The following is an 18,359-nucleotide window of genomic DNA, read 5'->3' on the forward strand; positions in this document are numbered from 1 at the left end:
CGTCAACTGTATCGTTCCGGAACAAAGAAAGCCATGAGGAAGGGGAATAAAGGTTTTCGTTATTCTCATCCATAATTCAACGACACAAAATCAATTAAATGTAGTCGAAATGAATACCATGCAATCTATATGCACTTTTCCAGTTTACATATTTTTTTAGGAGAGCACAGAGCTGGTGACTGTATTTTAAATTTTAAAGGAACGACATTCTTGCAACAAATATGCGAGATCGATGTTTTTTTTTTGTAAGAATTATACCGAGGAATGTGCAAAACCAATAATGTTATTGTCATTAAAATTGCAATGCCTAATTAATTTGTTAATGCTATTGCATTTTGATTTTATAATTTTTCGTGATTACTTTTTTTCTAAAGAGCGAGAAAAAATATGACAAATAATTATATACATATTTAAAACAATAGACACGAGCACACGTAGCGATGTATACCAATTTCAACTATTTATTCTTCTTTCATCAATTTTATTGATTCGTGATGTACATAAGCCTTCGTTTATCTAAATTATCTAAAAAATTATATTTCTAACAATTTAAACGTACCAGCATGTCTAATTCTTCTATCAACGAGTTACATTTGCGAGCGCAGGTGCGATCTCTGCTCGTGTTCTATTCGAGGCACGTAAACCAGTAAAATCAGCCTACCCCACTTTTTCCTGATTTCCAAACTTTCGCGGTAAGCACCGGTGGCTCTTTTACGACTACGAGAACTGGCGAAAGCACATGCTTGGACATTAATGTTCTCCATTATTGGAATTTAAGGGAAAACGTGGAAGATTGCAAGCATCTCTATACGATATTAATTTGGTTTATTAGTCACGCGAAAAATTTAACAAGATTGAAAATTTGATAACGATATCACGTAATAAAATTATTTCATGTTTTATAATGAAGACCTATTAAATTTCATATTATCAGAGATGATATTATCATGAATATTGTTATTATCAGAAACGATATTATCAGAAATATTATTTGTATTTTGTCGATATTGAATAATTTCTGTAAGCTAATCTTCAGAGTATTAAATATTCAGAGGAATGCGAGTTATCCCAGAGGAATTTTCTAGCGGTACATCCAGATTAGTGTTTTGATTCTTGTGTAAACGAAGGGAAAACGTGAAGAAGAAAGGAAGATGTTTACCTGTCTATTGAAATAGCCACGAGATTGAATATAGAGCTGGTGCTGCAAGTCACATCCATTGCGATATAAAAATCACAAACAAACCCGGGTAAACTCCAGGATCCGTTCACCTGAAAAGATAAAAACAAATGTTAATTTTAAAGAAATATTACAAAAATTGCAATTAATTACATATTTATCTTACGATTATAAAGCACATAGCAAATTTGTATTTTTGTCATTAGTCATTAGAATTTTATAAAACATTTTATATTAATAAAATATAAATGTAAAAAATTTTTATTAATATTAGAAAATATTTAGAAATAAAAGGTATCATTTCTAGTCCTTTTATCATGTGTATTATATTTATCATTATTATTCAAAATATATTCGTATTCTCCACCATAACGCGAGAATGTCTTTTAATATAAATGCTAATACGAAAATTCAATTATGAAATCAAGATTCAAGAAGAATTAAAGACATGTACAAATCAGATGTACACACAAATGTTGAAGTAAAAACATTAAATCCGAAATGTCCTAATATTTTACTATTTTTATATTCTGAAACTGAAAATGATCTAAAATAAAAATCAACACGTGAGTACACGATCAGACTTAAAACTGCTATCACGTGTGTTCAAGTGGTATATATTTAAAAAATCTTAAAATTTGATAAAGCACAAAAATATAAATAAATTTACAGCAAAATGTATGTACAAAAATCTATCTACTCTGTGTAAATATTGAATAATGAAAATTTATATGTATTTAGTTTATTAAAACATCACAAACTTAATAACTGTTTTTATATTGCTTATTATTTTGTTTTTATATTGCTATTTATTTCGAAACAATTTCGTGTTTAAAAATTATACTTCAGACAATCTGTAATAATATATAATACAATAAAGAATGATACGCATTAAACCATTGATAATCGGAGACAAAAAATGTGTGTTTTTTTTTTACATTTAGCAGTATCGCAGAAGTTTAATTCTATCTCGATAATCATCGGTCTTTCGGTCGATTCGGCGCATTCGTGCGTTTTCCGAAAGCGTCCATTTATATCTCCTCGTAGATTGAAATAATCTCGTCCGAAAATCACGCGCGCACCGAAACGTATGTCGCACAACGATTTTGCACATCGCTGGACAAGCATTGTGTGCACAGCTGCCAACAAATTTCAAACGAGGACTACATGCATTTTTCAAGCGGATCGCAGTCTGCCGTACGCCGATTACATCGTGCGTTAGTGAAATATATGCAATGCGTTTTATCGTCATGGTCTACATTACGACGTCGATTATTTATTTCGATTTCTCCATGCGCAGCGCCTCGCGAAATGTATCTCGCCCGATAAGATTGGCTCCGTATTTCCGTATGAAGTTTTCTCATGTTTATTGCACACACTCGCGGCTGAATGTGTACACCATAGTAAGAGCGAATTCAGCACCAAATCGATAGATCGAACAAGATTCATATTTGCCCATGTATAACATAAACACGACGTTCGATAATTGGAGCAGAAATATATCGCGGAAACAGTGATTTAAAATCTAACTAATTTATTATAACATTATGTATTTGATCTTTTTTCATAAAAATAATCTTGTATTAAAATACAATTAAAAATTGATATATGCGTTATATTTATTACAATTATTTTATTGTAAAAAGATACGTCATGGTAAAATTGTGTTTGTGCAAACGCAACGTAAAGAATAATGTAAGATATGACTTCATTATTTAAAATTGAAAGATTTTATTAAGAAAATGAGATATTCTCCATGTTTACCGAAAACGTGAATCGCTCGAAAAACGAGACAAGAATTATTTAACATTTAAATATTTTAGTCGATAAATTCAAAGATGAGCTCTAGACCACCTTTTCGACATTCCGTACTCGGTTTTCTCCACCACAGCGTCGCTCTGCCCTTTTTCCCATTCAGGAAAGCGCACCTACTCGCTGCCCTCGTGGATTCTCCACAGCGGAAGCCAGAGGAGCCTTGATTTATTTGCAATGTTCGTGCCTCGTGTGCGAAATATCCGGCGGCCGAAACCCGTTTGAAACACTCGGTCACATTTCTGTCTCCACCCTGCAGGCCTGTTTTCACTCGTAAATGTTTGCGTGAGTAGCTCCGTCAGATAATAGGATATTTCAGAGGCAAGATGTGATTATTCCATCGATTTCCATACAATTTACCGCGTATTGATTTATTGCATTCTCACCTCGGTCGCATGTACTTTCTATTAGATTTTCTAACGCGCATCGATGGAAGTGTCAAAGGTTAATGACGAGTTTGTAATTTTCAGAACTTGCAAATTTAATTAAAATTCGGAAGTGTCGTGTTGATTGTGTCTCCCTTCTCATAGACGGATCCTCCGAAATTTCTTCGATAAGAAATTGTCCATTACTTAGGTACATTTGAAATTCATCCTTGCTAGCTATGCTATCGCACGTACTAGAATCGACAAGTTCATGCTAATAACATGTGCGGAAAAAATCATTTATAAATGAAAATCGGCCGATAAAAATATCAGAAATAAAAAAAGAAAGTACTAATTTTTGATCAAATAAGGTCTTGGTGCCCAATGATGAATTTATGTGAATTTTAGAGTTTTCAGTCACTGCACAACAAATATTTGTCAGTTTTGAAACACAGTCCTAAACTAAAATTGAAATATGTAATATCACAAATTAAATTAAGAAACAATTTAATATTACTGATGCTAAACACTGGATGATGAACATCACAAAACGCTGTAATAAATTTATTATAGACATCAAGGCTTTAAACGAAATTGGCACTTGCATTTTTTGCGTTTCAAAATAATTTTTATTTTCAAGTTCTCACAAACTTAATACTTTTTTTGTAAAAAAAAACGTTCGCATGACTGTACAAAATTTTATTTTATTTTTTATGGGAGCAGTTTCTCTTAATAAATGTTACTTTAGCTGTTGAAAATGTTTCTTATGTTCATTGAATTACTTCCAGAGTAATATATTTTATGTAAAATACACATTCATTATGCAGTATAATATAGTTAGCGTGTAACACAACTTGAATAATTTCTAATAACATTTATGAGTGCAACATTTGAGAGTCGGATTCCACGTATGCAATTATATCGCGGCTTCTACGCGTGTTTCAACCCCGTGGAAAAAAAAATGTATAAACGCAGGTATAAAAGATGAAAATCCAAGTTTAAAGCGGAAGAGCAGAGAAATTTTATTCAGACCATTTAAATATGTGCAATCTGTACGCGTAATGTCGCCCCTTGTATTCTTTCTCGGGTAAAAGGGCCAGAAAAATGATATGAACGCATTGCGCTTCCGCAGCGTGCACGAAGCGGGAAATTTTCACTTCTGTAACTCTTGGTTATATATGCGGTGCAGGATGTGCTCCACGGGTAAACACACGCATACGTGAATACGGAATAATATTCCGCGGCTAGGCGTACACGGCGCGGCGGTATGCATTAGTACGGAGTCTAATATAGGTATTCCCACGTGCCATAATACAGGCATGAATCGCAGTTATTGCGATATTTCAGACTGCTTGTTAGCTTCATTTTCGTCGGTTTCCTGAAAAACTTAAATTATCTTGTACATACGTTTTATGAGGTTGCTAACTTTATGTTTCCCTAAGCCAACAGCACACCCAATAATTTTAACGACACTTATTGGTTCCGTTATTTTGAATAATGCGTTATTAAAATAACAATTTTTTTGTAATACATAATATCATCTTTATGAATTTTATATCTACGATTCTAATTAAAATTTTATTATTTGATCCTATATTAATTATGTTTATGACAAGTACACGTGCTTCAGAAAGAAAGCAAAAGAGAGAAAGAAGAGAGATAGAGAGAGATAGAGTATGTGTACCTGTGTGTATTTATTTATAAATTAAAAATTACAAAATGAAAATAACATCGACCTATATTCATGATAATATTTAATCAGTAATAACTTGTGATATTAATTATATACAAAAAACTTTCATTCTAATTTAACATATTAAAGATCAATAAATTTAAACGACAGCTTTATTATTTATTCTTACATATTAAATAATAATTGTTACTGTATATACTTACATTTATGCTGTTCTTTAATTAGAGGTATACAACGATTTATTTTGTTATCTTTTTACTATTTCATATCGTGTCATATTTATTCTATTTTAAAAATTTGAGAAAATTATCAATGAAATTATTAACAAATATCATAAATAAATTAATAATAATTAATGATCAGTTTATCTGTATTAAAAAGAGTAATTTGTTCAGTACTTTTAAAACTCACATGATTCATTTCTTAAATATTACTGCGATGTAAATTATTGGCAATCTGCGTTGCACTGTTTTGCTTTAAAAACTAGCGCAAACTAAGTTTCCGATAACGTTCGCGGCGGTGGCGGCGTACAGCGAAGTAATTATTATCGCCCCTCGTCGTAACTTCCCTTGTTACACGCCCTATCAGAGAGTTACGCCAGCTTATATATATCTATATAGTATATCCCTACTGGCTTTCGCAAGTAAAAGCGCACGTACGCGCGCATCTCCATCTAAGAGTACACCTGTGTGTTTTTAGCGAACGCGGCTGCGCGTTCGATTACGATCGGGCTCATAATTGGGCTCTAACCTGGGCCCGCATGATAAGCGCGCGCGGTGTTTACGAGCTAATGAAGTCTGCATTATGAGCGTGTCGGAGTTTCAATGACGAAAGAGCCGACCGCATGCGATGCGTGTGTGCCACGCGAATTGCACACGAGCCCGGCGAAACTTGTTTCCCCCGTATCGCGTTTTGCTATTTACCCTGATTAATTATTTAATTGTCCATGTAATTTCAAATTATTGCGCGATTCTGCTTCTGTATCAGTCAAACCAGAATTATTTATCTTCTATATAAATCTTAATTATTTAATCGATAAATTTACAATGACAAATATTTAACAAATCTAAATAGGTTTTCACGTCGGTAATTATTTTTATATAATTGCAGCAGATATTCAGGGGAAATTTTAAAAATAAAATTTGTCCATTTCATTCAACGATTCAATTTATATGCTAATGTGTTTACTTGGCAGAGATGGATTGATAAACATCATTTGAAATATTTGTTGCGTTAACAAATTGTATTACGTGCTTTTCACGAATAGTTCGAAGTAGTTTATGACGCTACGTCCACCGGACGTTGCGTCATAATTTCTAGCAATAATAAATTCAATTAAATAGAAATATGATGCCGCAAAGAAGAGTGACCCGTAATAGAAATAAATAATACTTTTCCGATAATGGAAAATAGGAAAGCTGTACCCTTTCTCAGAGAATTTCGTTTTCGCGACACAACGTATCGAGATATATATTTCCCCAGAATAGAGTCATATATGGGAGACGGCAATAATGGTGCCTCTCGAGGGACGTTTCACGTTTCTCATTACCACATTTGATCGAGGCAAGTTTTACTTGACTTTGTCGCCCGAGAATATAGTTTATATCCCATGTGGTGTTATTAAATTTTATAATGATATAAAGAGGTCCCAGAGATGTAGGTAAAGATTATAAAAAGCTGGCATATTGCAAAAGGGGTTACATCTGCTAGACTGCGATTTTATATTTTATACGTTATAAATGAAATACCTATTGTAAATCAAACACAAATATTTGTATGATTGAAATAAATAACACTACGTGAGAATGAGAAAGAGAAAAACATAATGTTATATTATAATATAAAACTAGAACCTTCGTTTATATTATTCTTTTTGCTAAATTAACTCGAGAGACAGAGACTTCATAATTAAAAATTAAAATTCAACCTCCACGAAATGAGTATGTAACATTGGACCCTTAGAAGTAACAGAAATGATTCTTCAGAGAACTACGGAAATTTAGCCGCCCTTAGGAAGGATGTGTGCCAGGTTTTGCGCGCGACGCGCTCGCAATAAAAAAGACACGGCGAATTTAGCGAGTCTTTTTACCACGCGAAAAGAACCGTCTCAACTGCCGCAAATTTTGTTTCGGTGAGCTCCGTGAAATTAAACTTTTTTTGTTACACGTCAACGAAAGTATTTGCGGCTTCGTCAGCACAAAGTTTCGTTAGTTTGTAACTCTGTCGCGTCGCCGTCGCCGCCGCATTTAGCAGCACACTTGAAATGCGAGTCTTTCCGGCATAGTCCGTTTTGTCGACGGCAGTTTGTTAAGTTTGTCAACGATGGCCGTGCACCGAGCGAGCGTGCGCCTTTGAAACGTAACCGGTTGACGTAATAAATTTCCGATGGCGTGCTATTAATTAGCCCTACCGCCATTTAAATCCCAACATGGCCAAGCTGCCGGATGTCGCAGTGTTCGCCCTCGTTCGCAGTTGAATCGCGGCCAAGATGTCAATGAAGCATGTAGGCCAAAGTAATTTAAGCGCGTTTTCGTCCGTTCGATGTGTCAAAATCGCTTGCCCACATTGCCCGCTTTTAGGCTCACACGAGATTCATCGCTTTTTCAAACTTTATGTCGCATCAAACTCGATAAGAGCGCGTTTTGCTGTCGCAAAAAAGCTGTGTTATTCGCGTCGACTCCAATCTATACATTCTTCGGCCGTAGAATACGCGAACTTCTTTCCACGCTCTGAGGAGCGAGAGAGGGACGAGTGAAGGGAACGGCGCTCTCTCGGAATCTCCAGCGATTTGCAGTAAAATTATTATATTGAAATGATTATCGGAAAAAGTTTTGTATCATTCTGGGCCGTGCATTTTCACCGTGACGTAAACATTGTTCAGCGCAGCGAAATCAGCTTTCCGAATAAATCGTTTTCGTGTTATGCAAACAATCCGCGAGGTGTTTCCTGAATAAATTGCTTTAAAACAAATAAACCATGTCCATCAGTTTCAGCGTTTATTTTTCAGAAACGGCGCTAAATGATATGAATGTGACTTCGCGCATATTGATATCCAGCTGTCATTCGTAAATTTAATGTCGTTTCTTTGCTTATATTTTAAGCTTAGTGTCTCAAAATTCAATGAGACACGTCTTTCTCAAAATACGTATTTCATTTTAATCGTGTAAAATATTTGTATTTATATACGAGAACGATTTAATTATCTAATTTATTTCCCAAAACATCTGTCGATATCTTCAAGTGTTGAAAAATATTGGCAGCAGTAAATTATAGTTGTACAATTTAAATAATTCATAGACACAAAATCAATCTATTTGTCATATTTATTGGAAATTGACATTTGAAATATTTAAGATAGTGATAAACGTTAATACAAAGTACCGTTGATCCAGAATCTAGCAACTTTTTTTTTCTTTTCTCCATAACGTTCTCGGTTTGCAGGGTCTCCTGCAAGCTATTCAATGCGGCATTAGCAATCACTATTTGAGTATGGCAATCAAATCGCGGTACCGAAGATCATGGATATTGCGAGCGTTAAACGAGCAGTTTCGTGAGGAGGAACAGATGCGTGCGTAACGTTAATTGCGCTATTCGTCGAGCGCAACCGTTAACTAACAATAAGTGTCTATTTGGGAAGCACACCAGCGTGAATCGCTCCTCGACAAGAGAGAGAGAGAGAGAGAAAGAGAGAGAGAGATGCGCAAGCAAATTTCGTGCTTGGCGAGATGTTGCCTCGTTCAACATACTGCCACGAATCAGAAGGAATAACGCACGCGACATTGCGTATAATTATAGTGCCCGGCAGAAATTATGTTGACGTTTACGCACTGGCGCCTCGTCAAAGCAAACATACTGACGTTTTAATTGACTCAACGAGATGTTGAATGCAACGAAAATTTAAAGCGACCATTTGTAATAATTTTACATTAAGGGTCAAAGTCTCACCGACTCCAATTAGGTTAATCGGTCGATCGAATTTAAGAATAGTCAACTGCAAAACTTAAAATTGATTGTACTATTTCGTTTTCTTTGTCCATCTTTTGCAAATTGTATAATTTACTTAAGTAAAGCATAATATTTATAAACTAACAATTAACTTAATAATTAAAATAATTAAAGAATTAGTTTATGATCAGTTCTAAATTTTGCCGTTGGTAAATAATTTATAAACTTAATCGATCGATTAGATTAATCAAAGTTGGTGAGACTGGCCCTAGGCGATTCATCTTTTTGTGTTTAAAAATATCTTTTCATAGAAAAAAATTCATACAGCAAAACTGCAGGTTATTACACAAAGTTAACCTTTATAAGCAGATTTAACAGTATTGAGAAGAAATTATGTCTGCATAAAAATATTTATAATTGATATTTTTCTTTTCGTATTCTGTTGTTTGTACGCGCTATTAATTAATTCCTTGAAACTATATCCTTCCACGAATTCATTCTCAAAATATCATGTGCATGTTTTTAAGACCAAAAATTAAATGTGGAGAAAAGAATTTTCAACTTTTCAGATATAAACCTAGCGCAATTTAGAAATAATTATAAGAATTGTTCATCGAAATATTCTTTATAAAAGTAAACATTGCAAAATGACAGTTAACACAACTGATCGCTCGCAATTATATCGCATGCAATTTGCGTGAAGTCGAAACCCTGTATCAGTTTGATATGGGATCGTGGATAATGATACTTTCGGTGAAACCTCCCTAACGTGCATATTCGTGATCATGCCACTTGCGACCCTCGCGCATTGTGATGTAATTAGACAAGAGGGTAATATGAGAAATTCATGTGTTTGACTAACGTTGGATGTGCAGCAACCCAGTGGTATCAATCGAATTTCGCTACATCACTGCGAAGAACGCTGATTCAGGTGTGTTCTTGCTAACAGAGCCATTTTGTGCCGTCGAGCAGCATCTGTGTAAAGATGATGAAATTTTTTTTAACGATAAACCTCGGGCACATCGCAAAATTGTGTAAAAAAAAGAGTCATGTAACATGAAACAGTTATAGAATTTATAGATCAATTTCATTTCTACACCACGTTTTGTCATTGTTATTCTGACTTGATTTGCATTAATTAGAAAAATAATTCCACAGCGTTCCATTGTAATCCGGATATTATATTCGCGTATACGTTGACCCATCTCTCATGGGAGCGAATACTATACTCAACAGCACAAAGTGGAGTAGCAGACAGTGGAGACAGTAATAGATGGTTAGCAATGGCATATGCCGGACAATAGAACATTAAGCCACACACAGGATGCTTGCGACGATTACAACAGACGACAATCCGCGCTCGAGTCTGGTATCAATTTGGCAGTCATTAATTAATAGTATCTTTGGTGTATTTGCGGTGGGGAAATCGTGAAAATACGATACGGAACGAGGAGCGAGTGAGGAAAACTGTGGCAAGTCCTTCTGCCTGAAAGCCGAGAGGGTGGATTTATATCATCGTACATTCACTTTAATGCACTCGATATAATGTACTCGATTGTCGTACATAACGCAATCGACCTATTGGAATATATACAGAGCACTCGCCATACAGAATGTACGAGACATGAAGGACACGGACGAGGTACTCGACTATAGTTGAGCACGAATGTCGAGAATCTAGTCGGACAATGCTCCTGTTAATTTTCCGCGGACTCTGTACGCGTGAAAAAATCACCATGCACTTAGATTTTGTCTAGCAATACGTTAGAGAGGAATTAATCCCACTTTGTCATTTGGCAATGTAATAAATTATGTTATCCGTTCCTCGCCGTTTTTAGACGAGCGAAATATTAGAGCAAAAAGTTACATTGCGCATAAGTACGTTATTATCAAAATAATTTTATTTGCCGTGTAACAAGTATAAATTAAATTCATTTCTTTTTTTCATTTAAAGTCACGATTTAATTTGTTCCACGAGGATGCGCCTATTGTAGCATTCTATTATCTTTTTGTTTTTCGAATGAGGAAACTCTCTTTCACTCTCTTTCTCTCTCTCTCTCTCTCTCTCTCTCTCTCTCTCTCTCTCTCTCTCTCTCTCTCCCATTGAATTTCAGACTTTAGCGAGGAATTCCTTTTCTCTCTTTGTGCCTCGAATAATCAATTAAAGTATTCGTATCAAAACAGAGCTTATGATAGATATGATGTGTAGGATAAAGCTGACGCGTAATAGATATTATATTAACGTGCACAATGTGTGCGTAGATGCAAGCGATTGATTTCAGCCGGTATATGTGGCCGACTATTATATTAGTTTGCATCGATCCTGCACGACGATAAGCGCGATTTGAAGGATTGAGGCTTTTATCTTGATATGAAGGATTGTCCCGAAAATGAAATTACTTCCACCGATAGAGTTGTGTGTTTGAAGTCTATCAATGAAAAACTCTCTTGCGTTAAAAAAATCAATAGTATTTTCGAATTGATCATATTTGTCAACCGGTAAATAAATAGAATAAATCATATTCATCGACTGGTAAATAAATAAAATCAATCCGCTAAAAAAAAAGAATTAGTAATAGAGTAGTAATAATAATCAAGTTTTGATAAAATAATTTCAATTTAATGTTTGTTTAATATAGTGAAATATTTATTGATATTTAATAATTGTATTAATAATAATTAAACATAACAATAGCAACCAAACTCTTATTAAATATTGGATCATCTTATACTAAATATTTGATTGAAACTGTTTTACTAAAACACTAAGTTATCAAACGTAGATGATAATTATTACGTTTGATTATTATTACCAATCCTCTTTTGCTAGTGTACGTACACCGCGAAACGCCGGATGATCTGTGATAAATGTGTAGATTCTCGCGTGGACAAGCTTGCAAATTTTTCAGAAACGCACAGATTTCAAAACACATTTTTTTATCTAGATGTAACACTTGACTTTTGATCTTGTTGATGGAATTATCCTGTTAAAATATTTCAACGTGTAAATATAATGCCGCGTGACATAAAGTGATTGAAACAAATTTTTACAAATCTGTCTTGTACGTGTAAATCTTCAACATAGCGGATTCTGTATGATTTTATCAAAAATGAAAGGTAGTAAGCCGGAAGTGACCAAACGAAAACAGACAAAATCCAGCAAACAATGAGAGAAGCGGATAAAGATTTCTACAAACAAATCGCTTCTCGCGATAATACAATATATATACCTTTAATTTTTTCATGTAACGCTTACGTATTAAATCGGAAATTTCTACACTGCTGCCACTGCACAGTGCAAGAATTGTATCGAAATGCAGTGTTAAATGGAACATGCCTTCGTGCCATTTGAAAAGTGACTCGACGCCCGTGATGCCGCATTGTCATCCGAGTGAGAAGGAATAATAGCAAACATTAAAATGACAAGATAGAATCGGGCGATACATGCCGAAGGCAGCGTAGTTTTCCAGTGACCGTATTTTCCATCGACGTCGGCTATCATATCGAGCGCTTAAATGGGTAACGTCGCTCCCATTAATTCCCGTATCGAGCGGCTGCAGTACTCGAAGCGATTCACCCCTTGTAATTCAATGACGCGACGGCAGTGAGACAGGGGTACGGGGAGGGATGGCGAAGGATGTCGGTAAAATTGATTCGGAATTGATATAATCACCAAAGTTAGACTTATGGATGGAGGTGCTAAGGCCGGGGAAGCGTAAGGAAGGGGAAGGAGAAGGTAGGGAAGGAGAAAATGGAACTGGGCGAAAGAGAAGTCGCGAGGCAAACCAAACGCGAGAAGCGATAAGAGGTATGAGAATCTGTTCTAGGTGGATGAAACCTTTTCGTGCAAGCAGGAATCAATCGAGAGGTATAGGTGGTTTGTACGGGGAGCGATGGAGGACGACAGCAGACGGGCCGCGGAGAAGGCGAGGAAGATGGCATTACCAAGGTAAAACCGTCCGCGCGAAGGGATGATCGATCGAAGCAGGTAGCTAAAGTTACGCTTTTTGGCCTTTCGATCTTGTCGTGCGGCAAATTAATTACTTTCAGAACCGCCGACGACTGATGGCTGACAGGTACTACGAAGATACTACAGGTGTCTCTAAAAGGATGCCGTCTGTTTTTCTCAACAAAATCCCTTCGCTTCGTACTCGTTGCAGTGTACTTTAAAGTACATATTTTGCCCAAGTATTCATTTCTCGTAACCACTTCGAGGATACAAAGATTTGCGAGATCTAACAAGGTAATTTTAGTTGAATGAGAAACGTGCCACTCGTTGGAAACAGAGGGAAAAAAGCACCGATGCGATTACACTTCAACCGGCATGCTCATTGTGTTAGTGGAAAAATATGATGCAAGTTGATACAGCGTGAGTGATGCATTTCGTCTCGTAATCTCGTTTTGCAGAAAAATATTCCACGAAGACAGAAAGAAGCGTAGAGATAACGTAGAACTGCGGTTTGTGTATATCGTTGCCACAATATGAGAACTGTGGCAATTTCTCCATAACTATAGGTATATAATCCTATCCTTCTCAACTTTTACGACAATAAAAATGTTGTCCATAATTTATTAAATAAAGAAAAAATCAGAAAAGTTTGTACATTTCTCTGTTTTTATTTCGTTCAAGAAATAAGTCGCAAAAAATATATCTCTCTTATCAATTTACGCCACATTTTGACGCAAGAATCGGTACAAATATCCCGAATAAATAATTCATAATAATTGCTTTCGTTAGAATAAATGTTGGAAAGTACTTTCTAATTTATATTAGGCTTCAAGCTCGCAAGAAATGAATGCTCGTTTCTGAGAATTCAATTAATATGCCTCGCTAGGGCGCTTACGAGAATAATAGGGCCTCATTAAAAATCACAAAGGAATGAGAGTTCTTACTACATTATCAAAGCAATCAACAGTCCGGCGACGTGATCGTTATATAGCTGCTAGAAATTCTGAGACCGACATTAAAAATCCATTAAGCGGAATGATGGTGGATCTTGTATCCGCAAATCGATGACTTTTTAACTTTTTAACGTTCATCAGGGAAACCGTATCAGCAGCGAGTTTTTAAGATTACAGTCATTTTCGCCAACGATTCTCACCGCGGATGTGCCGGATCATCCGTTCCTTATTTCTCCGTGAAAAGGCTGACCGACGTTCGATACCTTTCAAGCCGCAAGAAGAATTGCAAGCAGTTTACCGAGATGCCCACGAGTTAAATTGCTGACTCTAGATAACAGTTGGATGAGTAGACATATTTTTCGCAATTTTCTTTTCTGCAAAATTAATTTCAGAACGTCGACGAAAACCGAAGGGGAACAGTATAAACTTTATAAACTAAATTTATTAAATTGTTAGCCATTGATATTACTTTTGCAGAATTACGCATTTCTAAAGTTTGTGAGAAATGCGATGAATACAAAATGCGATAATATGCAGACAAAGAGTAAGACAATAAGGAAATTAAATTAAATAAGTAGACATACGAGATAGATAACAATAAAATAAAAAATACCAAGAAATAATAACAATGTGTAATACTAGACACGTCTATTTGCCGTATAATGCTACGTAATGCGTTCTTTGCAGTTAATCTTGCCGAATTCTTTGAATGCAGTTTAAATTCGCTTCTGACGTGAAGTTTATCACTCGGACTACTTTCTGTGCGAAACGATCCGTATGCACACGACAAATGGAAACTCTGCCAACGGCTGACTACTACTACCAGTAGGTAAGTACAGTAAAATATGCAGAGTCCTTAAGCCGGGTTACTCCGCCGGAAGATATTTCGGGTGCGCATATCGCCCGCCGAAGAGTGTGTAAAAGAGTTAGATACTGCTCTCATTGAAAATTGCATGATGCATACGGCGAAACGAGCTCGAGGGATGATGGTAGCCGTTAAACTTTCCCAGGTTAAAACTGTCAGAAGCAGTAGCAATTTCGGCGAATGTCGAATCGCATATGCGACCCGCGGAGATCGCGCAAGTGCGAAGCCTGCAAGGATAATCGTCGACCACCATTTGTTAATTATACGAAATAGCTTCGCCGGGCTAACCCAGTTAGAACGTAGATTATACTTAAGTTTGATTCATTCCGTTAATGTATCGTCTCGATGTCTCGCGGGAACAGAGGCTCTCTTAATGCAAAGAGATATTGATCGAGCATCTGTTTATAATAGTAAGAAAATAATTAGTAGGAATAGTTATATCTTTTTGTCTCATGACAAAAACAGTCGTTAATGTTCAAAAAAGCAGTATAACGATAGAAACGGAAGCTCAAACTTTTCCCCGAATTCCTAAGCATCATTTTAAAATATTGTCTTGTTCTGCGTGTATAAAACTACGTAGCAAAATTAAAATCTGAAATCTTCCATTGAAATGCAAAAAAAGTTTAATCCTAGAGCTACTCATATTTTCCTGACGTTAAACTCTGGGTAAAAATTTACTTACATAATTAAGCATCTTTTTTACACTTTTAAGAATTTTCTTTTAGATCTTTTTCTACTTTATATATTGCAAAAAGTTGGAATAATTATAAACTATTTATATGTAAAAAAATCTTATACAATATTATTTTGAATTATCAAAATTTTAATAACGATTATACAAAACTTGAATTAGCGTTTGAAAATTCACTCACTGAGTAGCATTGTAGGTTTAAGAAAAGGTTTATTGAATTTCTGTTTGCAAATTTAGATTCCCGTGGTTCCTAGATTTTGGCGATTACGACACATTCAGTTTAATATCAGATTTTATGATAAATTTACGATATCTGATTGTTCCGCGAAAGACTTGGTATTTGTTTACTGAACTGTGAAGAGAGCAAAGTAACTCAAAGCAATCCAAATAATTGCAGCACTTTCTGTGGATATAGCGAAACGCGGGTGACGGATTGGGTCAACTTAACAAGATTTGGATACGTAAGTTAGGACTTGGATGGGATCAGATTAAATTTACCTATTCACCCAGCGGCACGTGGTAAGGTGAGAAGAGTGGGCGGGCAACATAGAAGTTCATGCGGAATGAGCGACTAGAAACGTTGGGGCACCACGGTTAACTTGGCGCAAATTCAGACGGTCACGAAGCTCCCACATAGTTCAGCATCAGTGCCGGACTGGCATTATTACCAGCCGCGGAAATACGTGCCGGTGATATAGATTGCCGATATCGCTGTGATTTGATAAGCCGCGGCGACGAAGATGGCCTACAATCGACAACATTTGAGACTGCAGAACTTTCCCCGATTTGCGACACGATAGTTAGAGAGACAAACTTTTTTATAATAATAACAATATGCAATTGCATAAGTATATTTAATATGCAATTAATTTGTGATTCTAATACGTTTATGTAAAATATATTTTTCAGATATTTATGTGACTGTCATGAAATAAAAATATAGTTTTATTTAAGCATTTTTTTTATAATATTGCGCATTTGGATCGTGTTTATTATATCAACAGTACCAATTAATGCGTCTACATTTGTACAGGAACTGGACAAAATAAATGCCTACAGGAATTACACTTTTTTATATTAATAAGAAAAATTATACTACCATTTATTTCTGATATAGATGTTTAGAATGAGGTCATACAATGATTAAATAGATAAAATGTTGTACTACTCTCTCTCTCTTAGAAGAACAACTTTCAATCGATATAATATAAGCAGTGTTAGAGGAAAAAGTTTGCGTCTCACATTATTTTCCAGCTATCTATTTTCTTCAAAACTTTAGCATTTTTGTTAACCAGCATTAGTGTCTGACTTAAATATCATCGAGATATAATGGGCCAACCTCTTATTAACTAAATAAGTAGTATTTCCCAAGTTTTCACATTATTTTATTTATCCCTTAATCAATTAATATATTATCATACAAAAGAATTTCAAATATCAGGTCAAAGAATTAAATAGAATAGATTTACGTTAAAATTCTGAATTTTGTTGCTTCTACAAAATGAGTTTCGTAATCAAATCGGTCGAAAGTTGATATTGGAGAAGCTGTTTGCTAGTTATAGACGCTCCCTTTACGGATTGCATTCTTCCTGTGAGAAACTAAATACCGGGCTATAATCTCGGACCTTCGAAAGCGCCATGGAAAGCGCAAAATTAAAGTAATCTCCGTACGTACACCGGTAGTTTGTGCCAAACATGCGCTTTATTTGTTAAAGCTGCCTGCTGCCAAGCGCCGGTTTAATGCATTCAATTTTCAGAAGCCCCTCAAGTTGCTTAGACTACAGCTTTCTTCCTTTTTTAATTTCCTTCTCTGTATTATCCAGTCCGGCGCTCACATTTGATTACGCTCCAGTACAAAAACAACCCCCTGCCTGCCATCCCCTCATTTTCTCGATAATTCGAGATTCGCATGCGGTGAGCATACGAATTAAACTGTGAATCTAAAACTCGGAGTAACGTGAATAAGATGGTAGCAATTTCGCGGGTGGCTAATTAGCTCGCGACGCCGACTACGTTCTGTTCTGTTCTTATGCGGTAACGTTGCAATATAATATGATAGATAAAGCCGAGTAATGGAGTCTCGCGCACGTGCCGAACATTTTAATGGCTTTGATTAGAGAACGGTGAATCAAAATTTGCGAAAATTGAATATAACTTTAAATGAAAGTTACTGTGCACACACGAGCGCACACATGTGGGAATAGAATTTCATCCAAACGAAAAGTTTTTCGGGCACTTCAACTTTCCCATATTTACAGACACAAAAGTCGCGCGAGTTAGACCAAAGTTTCAATGCCTAAAACTCTCGGCGACATTATTTTAGGTATTACAGTTAGACAGTGCCTTCATATTCGCGGCAAGAGAATTTTAATTTAAACTTTTACTTATATTGAACGATATAGAGAGCACAAAATCTTTTTTTCTTTATTTTTACAAATTTTATCGTGGTTGTCTCTGTTGTCCCTTTTTTTTTAATAACAGAAAAACTCAATTTCCAATAACACGCAGCCGTTCGCCACATTTCGCCTCGCGTACCTCAGTAATTCAAGTTTTTAATAACATTCCACCACTTCGAAGAACTTTAACTTTTCAAGTGTTGAACGTGTCTGAACATTAAACACGTATTACAGCGCGGAACACCAAGAAGAAGCATAAATTCATCGTTTACCGTAATTTCATCCGTCAGAGTCTCCTGTTTCTGATATATACGCGAGGTATAACACATCCAAAGTATCATAAGGCCGATATGTAGCGTACATAGTGCACACGATATACGTAGCGACAATTGTTAACGATTGAGGTGTTCGTCACACAGAGCGACAGCTCAGGAAGATCCTCATTTGTCCGTGCCACGGGCTCGTCGAGCCCTCAATACGTTACCACGATGTATATCCTAGCGGAATATTCGG

At 35.8% G+C, this 18,359-nt stretch overlaps 1 protein-coding gene across 5 annotated transcripts in view; it reads right to left on the bottom strand.

The window, feature by feature from the left end:
• The window catches only part of LOC105194927 (dopamine D2-like receptor), a 255,190-nt gene that overhangs the window by 24,471 nt on the left and 212,360 nt on the right, over positions 1-18,359 (bottom strand). For all 5 annotated transcript variants that reach the window (XM_039447829.1, XM_026136384.2, XM_026136383.2 and 2 more), the window contains exon 3: positions 1,160-1,269. In XM_039447829.1, coding sequence (XP_039303763.1) covers positions 1,160-1,269 — 110 coding nt within the window. The remainder of the gene's footprint in view (positions 1-1,159; positions 1,270-18,359) is intronic.

Source organism: Solenopsis invicta, chromosome 4 (assembly GCF_016802725.1).
Source record: "Solenopsis invicta isolate M01_SB chromosome 4, UNIL_Sinv_3.0, whole genome shotgun sequence".
NCBI lineage: Eukaryota > Metazoa > Arthropoda > Insecta > Hymenoptera > Formicidae > Solenopsis > Solenopsis invicta.